This window comes from Sciurus vulgaris (assembly GCF_902686455.1).
Source record: "Sciurus vulgaris genome assembly, chromosome: 10".
Taxonomy (NCBI): domain Eukaryota; kingdom Metazoa; phylum Chordata; class Mammalia; order Rodentia; family Sciuridae; genus Sciurus; species Sciurus vulgaris.
Genome location: NC_136470.1, coordinates 6,506,758 through 6,520,812, shown reverse-complemented (window position 1 = coordinate 6,520,812; position 14,055 = coordinate 6,506,758). Strand labels below are relative to the sequence as shown.

At 45.5% G+C, this 14,055-nt stretch overlaps 1 protein-coding gene across 3 annotated transcripts in view; it reads right to left on the bottom strand.

The window, feature by feature from the left end:
- Window positions 1-7,489: 7,489 nt before the first annotated feature.
- Window positions 7,490-14,055, bottom strand: part of ERG (ETS transcription factor ERG) — a 102,199-nt gene continuing 95,633 nt past the window's right edge. For all 3 annotated transcript variants that reach the window (XM_079155848.1, XM_079155849.1, XM_079155850.1), the window contains one exon: window positions 7,490-9,381. In XM_079155848.1, the coding sequence (XP_079011974.1) occupies window positions 8,861-9,381 (521 nt within the window). In that variant the 3' untranslated portion in view covers window positions 7,490-8,860. The remainder of the gene's footprint in view (window positions 9,382-14,055) is intronic.

Here is a 14,055-nt window from a genome sequence, read left to right as displayed (position 1 = left end):
ATGAATCAGACATTATCATCCTATGTACATACATGACTGCATGACCAGTGTGATTCTATGTCATGTCCAACCAGAAGAATAAGAAATTATACTCCATTTATATATAAAGTGCCAAAGTGCATTCTGCTGTCATGTATAACTAATTAGAACAAATAAAAATAGTTTTATTTAAAACAAAATAATGACCTGACTTTATAAGACTCTGAGGTCTATGAAGTCCATTTACTTTTATACCCCATTGGCCTGATTTCATTTCGTAGAGCAGATTTTTATGTGAATGAAGGAGTAAACACATTTCTATCTCAATGATCTTACTTTTCAACAAATTTTTAATACAGCCTCTGCTCAAGGAAAAATTGGGGACCACTTGGGGGAAAAACAGTCAGAGATATTTTGCTAGACCTCCTACCATTTCAATGGCTTATATTTTTAAAAAAGTGTGCATTTGAAAAAAAAAAAAACTGTCTATGGTGTCAACCCTTCTTCCTACCACAGACTACGGCCAGGAGAACCACAAAATCCATGCCTATTCAGACATTTCTACTATGTAGAAAGACCCTCCCTAAAGTTCACACCTCAGCATTATTTGTTCATTACATACAAACATACTATTTGACCTCACATATTCCATAAAGCAAAGACTGCAAGCGTTCTTTCTCTGTCTATCTACCTATCACTCTATCAATCCTCTATTTCTTCTTCTCTTGGTGCTAAGGATCACACCCAAGGCTTTGCTCACACTAGACAAATGCTGTATCACTGAGCTTTATCCCTGGCTTTGATCAATTTATTCTGCTTTGTTCTCTCCATGGCTGGTATGTTTCCCCCCTCCTGAAGATTAGTGGTTTTCTGACTTCCTGCCTTTAATGAAGAAAACAATATCTCCATGCCTGGAATGTGGCCTATCCATTAAAATCACCTCCCACCTGCAATAGCTCCTCTTGCAAGGAGCTTTCCTCATCAGCCCACCTAGAGTGTCCTTCACCTCCTTCTCACACTCCTATGTAGAACCTAAGTGACCTCATTGTACTAGAGAGCTTCATGTTAATTTTTTTTATTTCTAGATTATTTCCTCTCTTTCTAGGTCCTTCAAGGGCAAGAACTTCCCTCCTACACCTTTCTGAGCCTCTCACAGTGCTGTGATATTGAAGACACCTAATAAATGCTTGTGAAATAAACGAGTGCAAATATTCTTGCTCCCCATTGATTTCTCTTTTGTTTTAATAATTACAATTAGTATCCTTTCCAAATGCCATTCTTAGAGGGTCTGACTCACAGTGAGAAAAAAATAAAGGTGTGATTGGACTCAAGAACTAAACAAGAACAACTCTGACAGATTCACAAACTGTAGTCAAAGCACACCAAGAAGGGCTTCCCAAAACAACGACTACATGATTCAATTTCTCATAGCATTGGACCTTAAAACAGCATTCACTCTGATGACATTAATATTCTGCAGCCTGAATTCATTTACTTGACTTTGTATCATTTGCTTCCTTGGTGCATATGACACTGAGGGTCCTACTGTGGGTTTCCTATGAGGCCTCAGGTAATGACCATTGTTTTTTCTCTTTTCCACCAGGCTCTGCCTCCACTGAACAACTAACTAACACGGTAGTCTCGCTCCACTTGCATTTCCCTCCTGCAGAGTTTCTCCCTTCCCTACCTGAATTCCTGCCATCACATGAATTCTCATTTGTTTGCCTATCCTTGGATGCTGTCCATCCTATGAGCCTTACTATTAAGTAAGACCTTTCTCTTCGAGGTAGATCACCATAGTGGTTAGTGATAGAGGATTTGGAAACAGTGCCATGGACAGGAATTGAAGACCCATGTGAACTTGCAAAAACTCTGAACAAGTACTCAGCCTTCATTGGGTGAAGCTCTCTTATGGATGTTTCCTCCTTAATTTCAGTAGGGTGGCTTATTTAGGTGAATGTGCCCCTGACAGTGTTGATTTACAGTCCAGTGAACATTGCATAACTCCACTTTTTAATGACCTGTGCCACATGACCGTGAACAGAGGCACAGGGTAATGACGTCAGCAAATGTTTTGCCCAAGGATAATCTCTGAACTGACCAGTTAGGGACTGGGCACAAGGATGGTGTGGAACGATGATTCCTCATCATGCCCGTTTCCGGGGGAAGGGCTTTTGCGGAAGTCTTGCCTGTTCCACACCGGGGCTGCTCTCGCCCACAGGAAGAGGCGGGGCCTCTGACGACATCCGTTCCGACTTCCGTTTCCTGGGAGGAGTCAGTGCTGCGCCTGCCCTACCACCACAGCTGGACGGGTGAAGCCCGCTCCCACTGCAGCAGCTGGAAGCAGGTCTCCCTTCGAAGGCGTGTCAGTGTTTCTACCCGCCTGACTCCTGGGTTGATCCGGACCTGCTACAGAGCTTGCCCAGCACCCGCTGGCCGGGAAGGGCCTTCGCCTCCTGCCGCAGAGGCAGGCATGGCTTAAGACCAACAGTAGAGGTTTGGGATTGGACAGTATTGGAACTAGACTGAGTTCTACTTCGTATGTTGGGTAAACGAGGCAAATTGTTTCTCCAGATTTTTTTTTTTTTTTTTTTTTTTTTTGCGCGCCATGGGGGCAACTGGAAGGAGGAGGAGTAATGAGGTAATGTGTGCGGTATGTCTCGCCCATATGCAGCTCATTCGGGGATGGCTGTGCTGGATATTATTGCATCATATCCAAGACCCTGAAGTCCTCTTCACATGAGTTGCTGCTTAGTCCGACTTCCTGGTGTTTTCATATGGATGGAGGTCCTGGTATCTTAAGACCTAGCCTGTCACTCTCGCCTGTTCTTTGGGATCCTGAATTTGTAATGTAACCTACTGTCATCTCAGCCCCATGGCATCTGAAATTGTCTTCAGTGTGCCTTCTGTTGCTCATTCCTGAAAAGTATGAACCAGTAAGTTCAAGGAAAGAGACCCGATGCCAACCTCCCTTCTAGATAGGCATAGGTCTTTTCCTCAATACCCTTGAGCCGTGCTCATTCAACCAATTCCAACCTCACAAAATATCCAAAGTATTTTTATGAAGTTATCTCAGAATGAAATTATGGCTATTTTCCCTGTATTCTTAAGGGACCATGCTATGTTGCTATAAAACATGAACACTTGTTTATTTCTACATAAAACATGCTTCCTACACAAACCTGTAATTCAACATGTCCTAACAAAGATTATGATCAACTAATACTATGGCACACTTCTACAGGATGAGAGTTTGTAAAAATTTTGTCAGAAAATGAAGATATTTTACATAGTAGGAGGAATTTTAAATTACAATGATAAATTTAAAAAGCTTACACAGTTGTTTATATATAGCACTAACTTGGAAAGCTTTTTTTTTCTTTTTAAAAGATCAGAACTATGAATGAAAACTTATCATTGGTCCTGACATTTCTGACATAAACAGCCTCAGATTAGTCACATTACAACCATCACACTTGACTTAGAACCACATTACCAGCAGGAGAACAAAGATGGATCACTGGGCTTCAGTACAGTGCTATGAGTTGTGGCTAGCATTTTAGACAATGTGCACAGTAAGGTCACTTTTGGCCAGAAGGCTTTAGAAATCCTGGAAAGACAGGCAGGATATCCATGGTGTGGTAGGCTTAGTTGTAGTATGACCCCCAAGATTCCCATCCCTTGGTCCATATGCCCGAGTGAGAAGCAGGAACCACCATAGTGGGACAGAAGCTGGAACAATGAAATAAACCCTTGGGCATGATCAGCTGTTACCCTTGGTAGCACAGCATGTTGCTTCTCTACTCATGAGCTCCTTTCAAATGACCCATCGTGAGACTCTGTTAAAAACCCAGTAGCAATAGGTTTTCACAAGATCAAATTGTTACTGGGAAAAACCCTAAATAAACCTTCTAACTTCACTCAATCAACTTAAACATCATTAATTTTGGAAGTCACACGTCTGGACGATACATTATTAGTCCCTGCTAGCTTTACTCTAAATGAGAACCTCTGATGTGAGGTACAATAATAGTAACTGAGGCCCGTTTCAAGGACTTGAAGGTCCCTTTTGCTGAAACCACTGACTCTTGGACTCAGAGATTCTGATGGGTAACCAGTGGGATCTCTGTCCTCATGTCTGTTTGCTTTGCTGCCTTCACTTTGGGGTCAAGTCTACTCATGTTTATATGGTAACTGCCCATTGGAACTGGTACATATTTTCTTCTACTCATTCCTGTGCTTTTCTGGCAGCTCCAGCAGCCCACACACCCAGAGTCCTTCAGCCCCAGATGGAGCCACAGGCCAGGATGTCTTTGCAGAGTGATGGAACCAATAATAAGAGTGACTGGCCCAAGCCTCACGCAAGAAACATTTTTTGGAACCATGCCACTGGCCAGGAGAGATGATGGGACTCTGGCCACTCCAGCAGGTCAACAGATGCTTGATCTCCCTTCGTTCAGAGAGCAGCGTGGGCCCCCTCAGTGTTCTTCCTCTAGCTGAAGCCCCAACCAAAGTTTGCCTGTATGTGCTCACAATAGTTGCCTAGGCTTTATTTGTATTGTTTCAAAGGAAAAGATCCCATTTCCAGTATCAATAGTGTGAGCAGACCCTGTGATTATGATGGGGCATGATTCCTGTGATCTAAGTTACATTCTATGGCAAAAGGGATTTGGGGATAAAAAAAAATTAAAATATTTTTTTTCTGGGTGGGTCTATCCTAATTAGGTGAACCCTTAACCAATTAGACTCAAAGTGAGAGTCTCCCTCTGTTATTGAGTGAGTAAATGACCTTGTGTGGACAGAGCCACATTGCAGGGACCCTGGGTAATCTCTAAGAATCGAGACTAGTCCTGACTGACCAGTAAGGACATGGGAGTTCAGTCTTACAATGGCAAAGGACTCATTTCCACCAAGAATCAGAGCATGGAAAAGGACCCTGAGCCTCAGGCGAGATTGCAGCCCCTGGCTGATGCCTTGATTTTAGCCTGATGGGACTTTGAACCATCCTGCACACACCTGTACGCTTGATCTCTAGCAACAGTGAAGGTACCTGCTGTCATTAGCTGCCAATTGTATGGTTATGGTATGCACCATAAATAGCTGATTGCACAGGGAGAAGTTAGCATTGGGGAGAGCAGTTGCTCAGAGGTGGCATGACTTAGGACACATCTTTCAGGGTAAGATGCCTTTTCTAGCGGCTGATTTTAATGTGGTCACAGAAAAACTTCCCTGGATTTATAATGAACATTCCATGAGTAGACTTGGGCTTTCTTTGCTTCCATGACAGTGGTTCTCAAACATCAGTGTGCATCAGAATTACTAGGACTTCTGATTCAGTGGGTCTTGGGCATGCCTGGAAATTTGCTTGTCTTACAGGTACCTATGTATTACCGATACACTGGCCCAGGGGTCCCTCTATATAAGCCACTGCTGTACTACAGAAGAGAGGTGCTAGTTATTTTTCATATTTGATTTCTATATTCAATCTTTCTCATGTGTTGGGAAAAATGACAAGATTTTCGAAACCAAAGTTAAACTGCAGAATTGATACACCTTTGAACTGTCTGTCCAAAGCACTTATTCTCTGATTTGTCATAATTGTATTCGGATGGAGTGATAACAGACTAATTAAACTTAGGTTTTAAAACCTTATGCCATTCTCTTTCTGCAGCGGAAGGGTCTGTTCGGGGATCCTAGGACATCCACGTTTTCTTCTTTTCCATCAATTCCCAGATCACAAACCTTAGCAACTGGTGCTGCATCTGCCATCCAAGGGTAGCTGCTCCAGGCCCCCACTCCCAGGGAGCAAGTACTTTAACCATGCAGAGGCACTTAGAAGAAGCAGAGAACTTTCCAGCTGAGCCAGTTCTGACAAATCACACTGTCCTAAACCCACTCCAAATGTAACAAGGGCATCAGACTGGGAGTAACTGTGAGGCCTTGACTGAGGTTTGGAGATTTCTCCAAGTACGAAGCCCAAAAGACTGTTTAAGGCAAGAAGAGAAGACGAAGCTCTTGCCAGTAGGAGTAAGGTTGTGCAGGGACTGTGTTCATAAACAAGGACAAGCCAGGAAGTAGGGAGAAGTCTAGAGAGGAAGGATCATGTAATTATGAACCTGATCTGGGAAGGGCTCTGGATTTCGATTATGACAGGAGCAGACCATTACCATTATTTCAAGACAATTTAAGAATAATTTATTTGGGGGAGCTCAGTATTATCGTGTTATTCCCAAATTATCCCAGTAGCTCATGCTTGTGGCTAATAACTGGATTTGAGGGAGGGATTGGTAGGAATCTAACTTAAAACATCTGTTAGAATTGAATATGATAATCATGTCTTGTTTTTATTATTTTGCTCATAGTACAGTCTTGAAGGGGAGAAGTGAATGATTGCCCAAGTAAACTTGTATTTCGCACATGCAGAATGTAGGTGAGCCCTGATTTGCATTGCAAAATAAAAATGAATGCTCTTTTCCACTAGAACTGTCTGGGTCACCCAGCCTGCCAGCTTTTACCCAGCTTTCCTTTATTCTGTCCTAAGGAGATGCAGGCACCTTGTGGGCCTTTCCCAAGCTGCTGCAGAATGATTGATGGTTGGGCTCCTTTCCATCTGAATAATGAGGGGTGTCTGAAGCTTTGGTAATCATACCCTACTGAGTTTCAAGACCATTGCCAAAATATGCACAGCACAGAGGTTTGGCAAGTTCGTTTAATCATAGCAAAAGGATTACAAAGTGCAAAACAAGCCCCAAAACCACTATAAAATGGCCAATTTAAACTGACTCAGGCTGAGAAGATGCACAGGCTTGCTCCTTCTTACAGGCCACTTGCATCCCCTCCAGAATCACCTTCCCCTTGGCCAAGATGGGCTGCACTTGTGACAGAAGATGTTCAAGGGTATCAAGTTTGGATCACAGAAACAGTATATGAGAGAAGAGATGGGAAGGTCAGGCCCAGGGCTGGGGAACCACGAACCCCAGTGCCCAACTATCCTGGTGTGGAAAGATCAGAGCAATAGTCTAGTTGGTGAGGACCCCAGAAAGAGAAGCTAAGTGGCAAACTTAGAAGCTGTCCCTTGCTGCTCTGAAGTGAGGAACTGCAGCTGCCCATGATGAGTCGCTGACCAATCGTAAGGACAGCTTTTGTGGCTGGTTCACCATTCAGCAAGTGTTTCATGATCACAGCAGGAACTGGGGTGGCTCGTGACCAGTGCTGCACTGGAATTTCTCACTACAGCCTCTGTTTCAGAGGCCTTTTTCCCTCCTACGTGCCTATGTGGAGGTTGCACGGTGACGCTTTGGGTCCTTCTGTGGCAGATGGGCCTGGGAATTAGAGTGGGGGTAAGAGGGTCAGGAGGGGCAGGCATCACAGGCCCAACATCCTGTTTGCTTGGCCCTCACTTGCTTCAGTTCCTGGACAAAGTGAAATTATAACACAAAACCCATGACATTCAGCACAAGTTTCTATTAGGCAACTTCCATCACTATAAAAGTGCAAATGCAGACTCCTGTGTCAATCTGATTTGCCATGCTAGGCCAAGCTTATTTTATTACATACATTCTGCATTCTAAGAACTAATAACTTCATATTGTAAACATTAAGCATACAGAGTTAAAGTTCAAGGCCACATTATATCACTGATTGTCTCTTTTTTTTGTTGTGTCTTTGGCTGGCCGAGATCAACTCGTAGTGTATAAATGCATAAGTTATATAATTATTATATAAAAAGGAAAAAAAAAACATGGACTTGTATACTTCATTCTGACAAACGCACAGCGTTCGCGACTCGAAAAGGAAAACTGGACCCCACCTCCCCAAAATGCCTCTGAGATCTGATTGTGGTGGCCAGAGGCCAATTCTTACCTGACCCTGTGGAGCACAAGGCCCCACAGAATACTGTGGTCCTGAACATTTCTTTTAAATATCAGACAATTCCAGTTAAAATTTTCTTTTGACAAACAAAGAGATGGGTATATTTGGTTCTGAATTCTACCACTCCCCCTTCCTCCATTACACTGGGTCCTTTTGGTAACACTGGGTTTGGTATAACACTGACTGCATTAAACCTCAGGTCTCTACGACTGGTTCTCCACAGTTCCAAAAGTGTCCTGAATCCTGCCTCTGCTGCTCGAGAAGTTTCTCCCCACTCCTTGTCTCCTCCTCTGCTTCCTCCTCTTCCTCCTCCGCTGGCCCTCTGTCTACCATCGCACACCCACTCTATACACATCCTCAGTCCCACCACTGGCTCATAGTTCCTGCGATCCTGTAAAGGAGATGGAAACTTTGGGTTGTCTTCACAGTTTGAGAGAGCTGTCAGCTGTCTATCAAATGGAACATATCAGATTCCAACTGATGCAGCTAATGCCGAGGAGTCCCTAGCAATGTCTGTTGCGGGGCCACAGTCTCTCTCGTCTTCTTGTTTTGGTTTTGATATGTTTCTATTTTTAAATACAGGTAGTTTTCCTTAAAATGGCATTATAAACGGTATGTTAGGCCAAGACTGTGTTATCTCTATTGCTTTAGTTTAATCCCGGGTTGCATTAACGGGATCCCAAACTCTACAGTTTATACACTACTTAAGGCCACTTCCTTTGGCACTTGTCCTCATGACTTCCTGCTTCTGCACACAATGTCCTTGTCAGGGTTGGTCCACAGATTATATGTCTGTATACATTACATTTTGAGCATCCTCTTTATTTCTGTAGTAATACTTTAGTAACTCCCTCCCGCCATGAGTCTTTGGATCTCTTCCCTGGCTTCCTTCCCCAGCCCCATCAAGCTTTATCCTCTTGCTTGAGGCACTTTTGATCCGTGTTCTCCGATAGAGTTTGTGGCAATTGATCGGTGATTGTACGTGTTGGGAAAGGCCTCCATCAGGTGGTTAGTAGTAAGTGCCCAGGTGGGAAGGCATGTGGCCGGCGGGAAGCCTAGTGTTCGGGTATATGCCCCCAGTGGGTGAATTCCAGTATGGGTTTGGGGCCGCAAAGAAACTGGAGGACGTGACAGGGAGGGCTGGAGGGTGGGGCGCCACAAAGTTCATCTTCTGGGGGTGGGCGTGGTAGGAGCCCATGTAGGGGAGGTCTGAGGGGTACTTGTACAGGGATGATTCTGGAGGGTGCGGCTGCAGGGCCTGGGCAATCCCGTGGAAGTCAAACTTGTAGGCGTAGCGCTTCCCGTGGACTTTGGTCATGATGTTCTTGTCATAGTAGTAACGGAGGGCGCGGCTGAGTTTGTCGTAGTTCATGTTGGGTTTGCTTTTCCGTTCTCCCCAGCGCCGGGCCACCTCGTCGGGGTCTGTCATCTTGAATTCTCCATTGGTGCCTTCCCAGGTGATACAGTTGGAGTTGGAGCTGTCAGACAGGAGCTCCAGGAGAAACTGCCAGAGCTGGATCTGGCCACTACCTGGTGAGGAGGGAGGGACAGAAAGCACCAGTGAGAACAGGCTCTGAGCTGCAGGCGACTGGCCAGGACGGCAGCCTGTGCTCTGCACATGCCCCCAGATGCTCTGGACGGGCCTCCCCCATCCTGCAGCAGGGGTTGCTACTCTTTGTCCCTGTGTTCACCCACCTCTCTAGAGAGATGCCCTGGATGGACTAGGGCTGCTCATTTCCCCAGGTGTCTCATGGACAGAATGACCCAGGAATCCCAGGACAGCCCTTTGCCTCAAAAAGGGACCTAAATTACAGGTCTGCTCCATACTCCCCACAGGACCGGTGGAGTCTGGACACCTCCTTAGTCTCCCTGCTGCCCTCCATGCTTCTTAGCCTTCCCCATTGAGAATATGCCTTTGACCATGACCCACCCAGTAGCCTCATTCCAGCTCGACATCTAGGAAAGTTGCCCCTGGTCACTCTCAGGCTCATCTGAGAGAGCCAAGTCCTTTGTGGAATGCAGGGAATTCACATGGGACAAAGTTCAGGTTGGGTCCATCCGTTTCTGACTTCCTTCAGAGAATAGCCAGGTCAGCCTGGTGCATGGGGGATGGAAGAGCTAATTTTTCCTATTTTCTGAAGCAGAAAATGCCATTATGTGGATGGTAATAATGACTTAATACTATTTATATTGGCTAGGTCAAGTGAAATAATAAAAGTCAGATTTCGGAAATGAACATCTAAACGTTTATGGAAAAAAATAGAGAATGGAAGTAAACATTGTTATTTCTGACAAAACATTTTGCTGGTGCCCAGAAAGTGATTCTGTCAAATCTTTTCCTAACACAGAATTAACCCACTCAAAATGAGGAAGTTCAGAAAAAAGCTGGCTCCATTTCAAACCAGATCGCCCATTTCCAGCACTGAGGCCAACACATGGCCATGGAAATCCATGTGTGGCCCTGCATGGCCACGCCCACTGGGAAGCAGTGTTTCCAAAGAACCCCAACCATACGCCATGGCAGGTCCTTCTGAGCAGCAACAGAGACCGACTAGAGCGCCGTCGCTCAGCTGCAGGGACGGGCCGAATTCTCTCCAAGACATCCCAAACACAGAGACGGGCTTTAGTTTTCTTAAATCAGAGAAAAATCTGGGCCTGTCATTCTGCCATTATGCTCAGTGCTTTAAGTAGAATCATGGCTCCCCAGGGAGAGATGTACGTGAACCCCAGTCACCATGAGCCCAGGAGGAGCTAAGCTGTGTGCCGCAGACTAGAAAACTTACAATGGACGAGAGGTAGGTCTCCTCAAACCCGGGACAGAACTGCCTGGGCTTAATAGGCACAAAAAAATTACCTTTTTAAATATGATAAATAGTATCAACAGATGTGATAAAATGATTAAAATAACTTCAACTGGCAACTACCCAGGGAATTGATGTCATGTGAAAATCAATGATAACTTTGTTTTTCCCTATATTCTTCCCACTAGTTCCCTGTATAATTGTCCAACTCCTAAGTCCTCGTTTCCACTGTGGCTACATGGAAGTGGATGTTCATGAACTCATCCATACGATAGCATTATGAGAAAGGTCAGCTTTTTTTTTATTTTTTATTTTTTTAAAATATGTTCTGGAAAAGGATGGTCTTCAGCCTGTAACACATTTGAAACACATTAACAGCTTGTAGCTCATCACAATGGAAGCCTTTGCTTTTCCGGAACTACATATACAAACTGTTCCCAATCAAGTTTTGTTCCTTCCAACATTTCATTAATATGCATTTTTAAAATACAAAGAATGGTATGAGAGAACCATATGGTTTTAGTATATATATTGTAACCAAAGGATTAAAACTTGAAAAAAAATTCCATAGTTGACCTGGGAATAGGAAAAACCATGGATTTCTGATTTAACAGTCTAACATATGCTTCACTATAAACATATACAGTTGTTTGAAAATAAATATTCAGTGTCAACTTTCTCCCATAGAGCAACTCCACAGATCTTGCATCAACACACAGACCTGCCTAAACAGCTCAAAGGGCACTTGGTTTCTGTTCAAGCATTGTCCTCACCTCTTAGAAATGTGTCCCTCACCAACTCCCTCATCAACGGGATGGGAGGGAACCATGGGGAACTGTGGGCTCATCTCTCTCCTTCTGAGGAGCTAGAAAAAGTGGGAGGGCCTCCTCCACGGCAGGAAACTCAAGACTTGATGGACAGGTGTGCTAAGGGGCTGCTAAGGGACTACTTCACCTGCTAACTGGCAGGGCACGGGCTCAGGCCTGGGAGCACCCCAAGGCTCTGAGGAACCAAGAGATCTACAAGCAAGATCCATCAGCTTCCAAACCTGAGAATAAAACTACTGATGGAAAAATCAGTGAAAGCTGACGTGAATGGCATAGAATTTAGCATGCCATCAGCCTCATTAGCTAAATTAATACTCATAGCAAATGCTTTGCATTTCCAGTACAGACCACGCCGTTTCTCACTATGCGAGAATCCTCGAGGATGCACAGTGGCAGCTGAGTAATCACCATGGATGGTAAATTCAATGAGTTATCTTGGCCACAGAATTTCAAAAGCAACTTATCAAATCTTATTTTACTGCTAAAACAATAACAACGTGTAATGAGGTACATTTTGTGATATAGAACTTTTTTTTTTAAAACAGCGTTTAGAAATCCTTAAAGTGGCGTGAGTCACTCACTGGCTAAGCCATGAGGAGAGAGCGCTGTTCCTAAAGGATTTTTCATGGGACAGCATCGCCACCGCCACCTGGAGAATCGCCTACCTTTGGTAAGGTCCTTCAGACCTCTTCTCTCACTCCATGTTGCTGACGTCCAGGCAACGTCAGCAAGGAGGAGCCAGTTCTGTCCTCGGGTAATAAACTAAAAACCAGAATCCGGAAGGGAAAAGGTGGCGCTCGCTGCCCCCTACAGGATGCAGGGGGTGGCTTTAGGAGTTTGGAAGGCCACCTCTTCCACTAGTGGGAGAAAAGCCACTGTAGCAATGGGTAGAACCTGAGTAAAAGGGCAAGAAACTAAACCCAGGGAGGCAGAGGGCTGCAGGTGGTCACTGTCCCACTCGGGACACTGCGGCCCTCATGGACCAGGACCAAGGCTCTAAAGAAAGTGACCAGCAAGCCCCCAGGTGGCAGTGGTTTGGAGCCACCTTTTATAGAAGCTGGGGGAGGTGCAGACAAGCCCAGCACGGCCTGGACCCTCCGCATGGTGGCAGGGTGCCCTGATGGTCGCTTCCCTGAGCTCTGGTGTGGCAGGCACCCTGGGTTGGAGGGCAGGTGAGCATCAGTGCCTGGGCTTGTTGAGTCCTGGCTCTGCTGCTCTGGGGGCCCTGGGAAACTCCCCCAGCTCTCTGTGCCTCAGTTGCCTCATCTGTAAAGTGGGTGTGACAGTGACAGGCCCATCATGCAGGCAGGATACTGGAAGAATGAACTTAGTTCACGAACACTCATGCCATGATTGGTTTGGGCTAAAACCAGTTTGAGAAAAGGGGTCTCTTCACTGAAGAGGAAGGAAACTTCCCCAGCACCACCCTGCTGGCTCTGATGCTTAGACTGTTGCGCTCGGGACTTCCTGGGATCCTCTGAACAGGGAGCTGCTGGGCTGCTGTTTCACGTGCCGGTGTGCGCTCCCGTCCTCCCCACTCTCCTCCTTTCTAACCTACCTGAACATCACTATGGATCCATCTTCCTGGAGCATGACTGATTACAACCATCTCAGAACACAGTCACTGTTTTTATTTGAATGGTGAAATGAGCCAGTTGCAAATGGAAGGCTGAGCAGAGGGATGGAGAGGGCCCCTGGGAGCCCTGGCTGCCAGCTGGATGCCCACACAGAGAAAGGAGCCTGTGACTGCATGGCCTGGAGCGTTCTACTTACCTGCGCCCTGCTCCCCATCAGGTGAGAGCTCCCCGTGGCCAAGGCCTGCCTCTCTTTACTGCTGGCAGTCCCAGACTCAAGCAATCAGCACTGAGCTCCTAGTTTGAGCCCAGGACTAAAGCAGTAAAGAAAAGATTCCCCCTAACTGCTCAGCTGCTTAAAAAGCATTTGTCAAATTAACACTCACCACAAGTCCACGTCAAAGGTCCTGTTGCTAATGTTCTCCAGGCAGGGATTCTCTCGTGGGGATGGACACTGCCTGAACCTGAACTTGCTGGCCTCCTAGACCCATTCTGCCTCAGTGTTCAGGAAAGGCCGATCCCAGCTGGGACTTGTACTGTGACTGACTGGGACATTTCGGCATTCGACTACGGCTGAGAACCCACAGCATGTTCTGTGGACAGCAGGAGCTCAGGCCAGCACAGCTGGTTCTGATTTGAACACAAACAGGGCAGTTCAGTTGGCATGGAGACGTGAGGACAGGTGACAAGCCATGGCCAGGCTCTGGCTACCGACAGCCAATGAAGTATGTGCACTTTGTCCTTGTGTTTAAATTCAGAAACAGATGATGGAAGATGATCCTAATTTGAAGTCTTATGGTTGTAATTAAGATTCTCCTTTTAAAAAAATAAGAGTTACTTTATCTGCTGTGTGCTGCATTGAATGGTGTTTCCCCAAATTGCACATGTCCAAGGCTTAGCCCAGATCCTTTGTGGAGATGAGGCCTCTAAGAGATGATTCAGCTAAACTAAGGACGCTGGCACTGAAGGGGGCCCTATTTCAATGTGTCCGATGTCCTCATA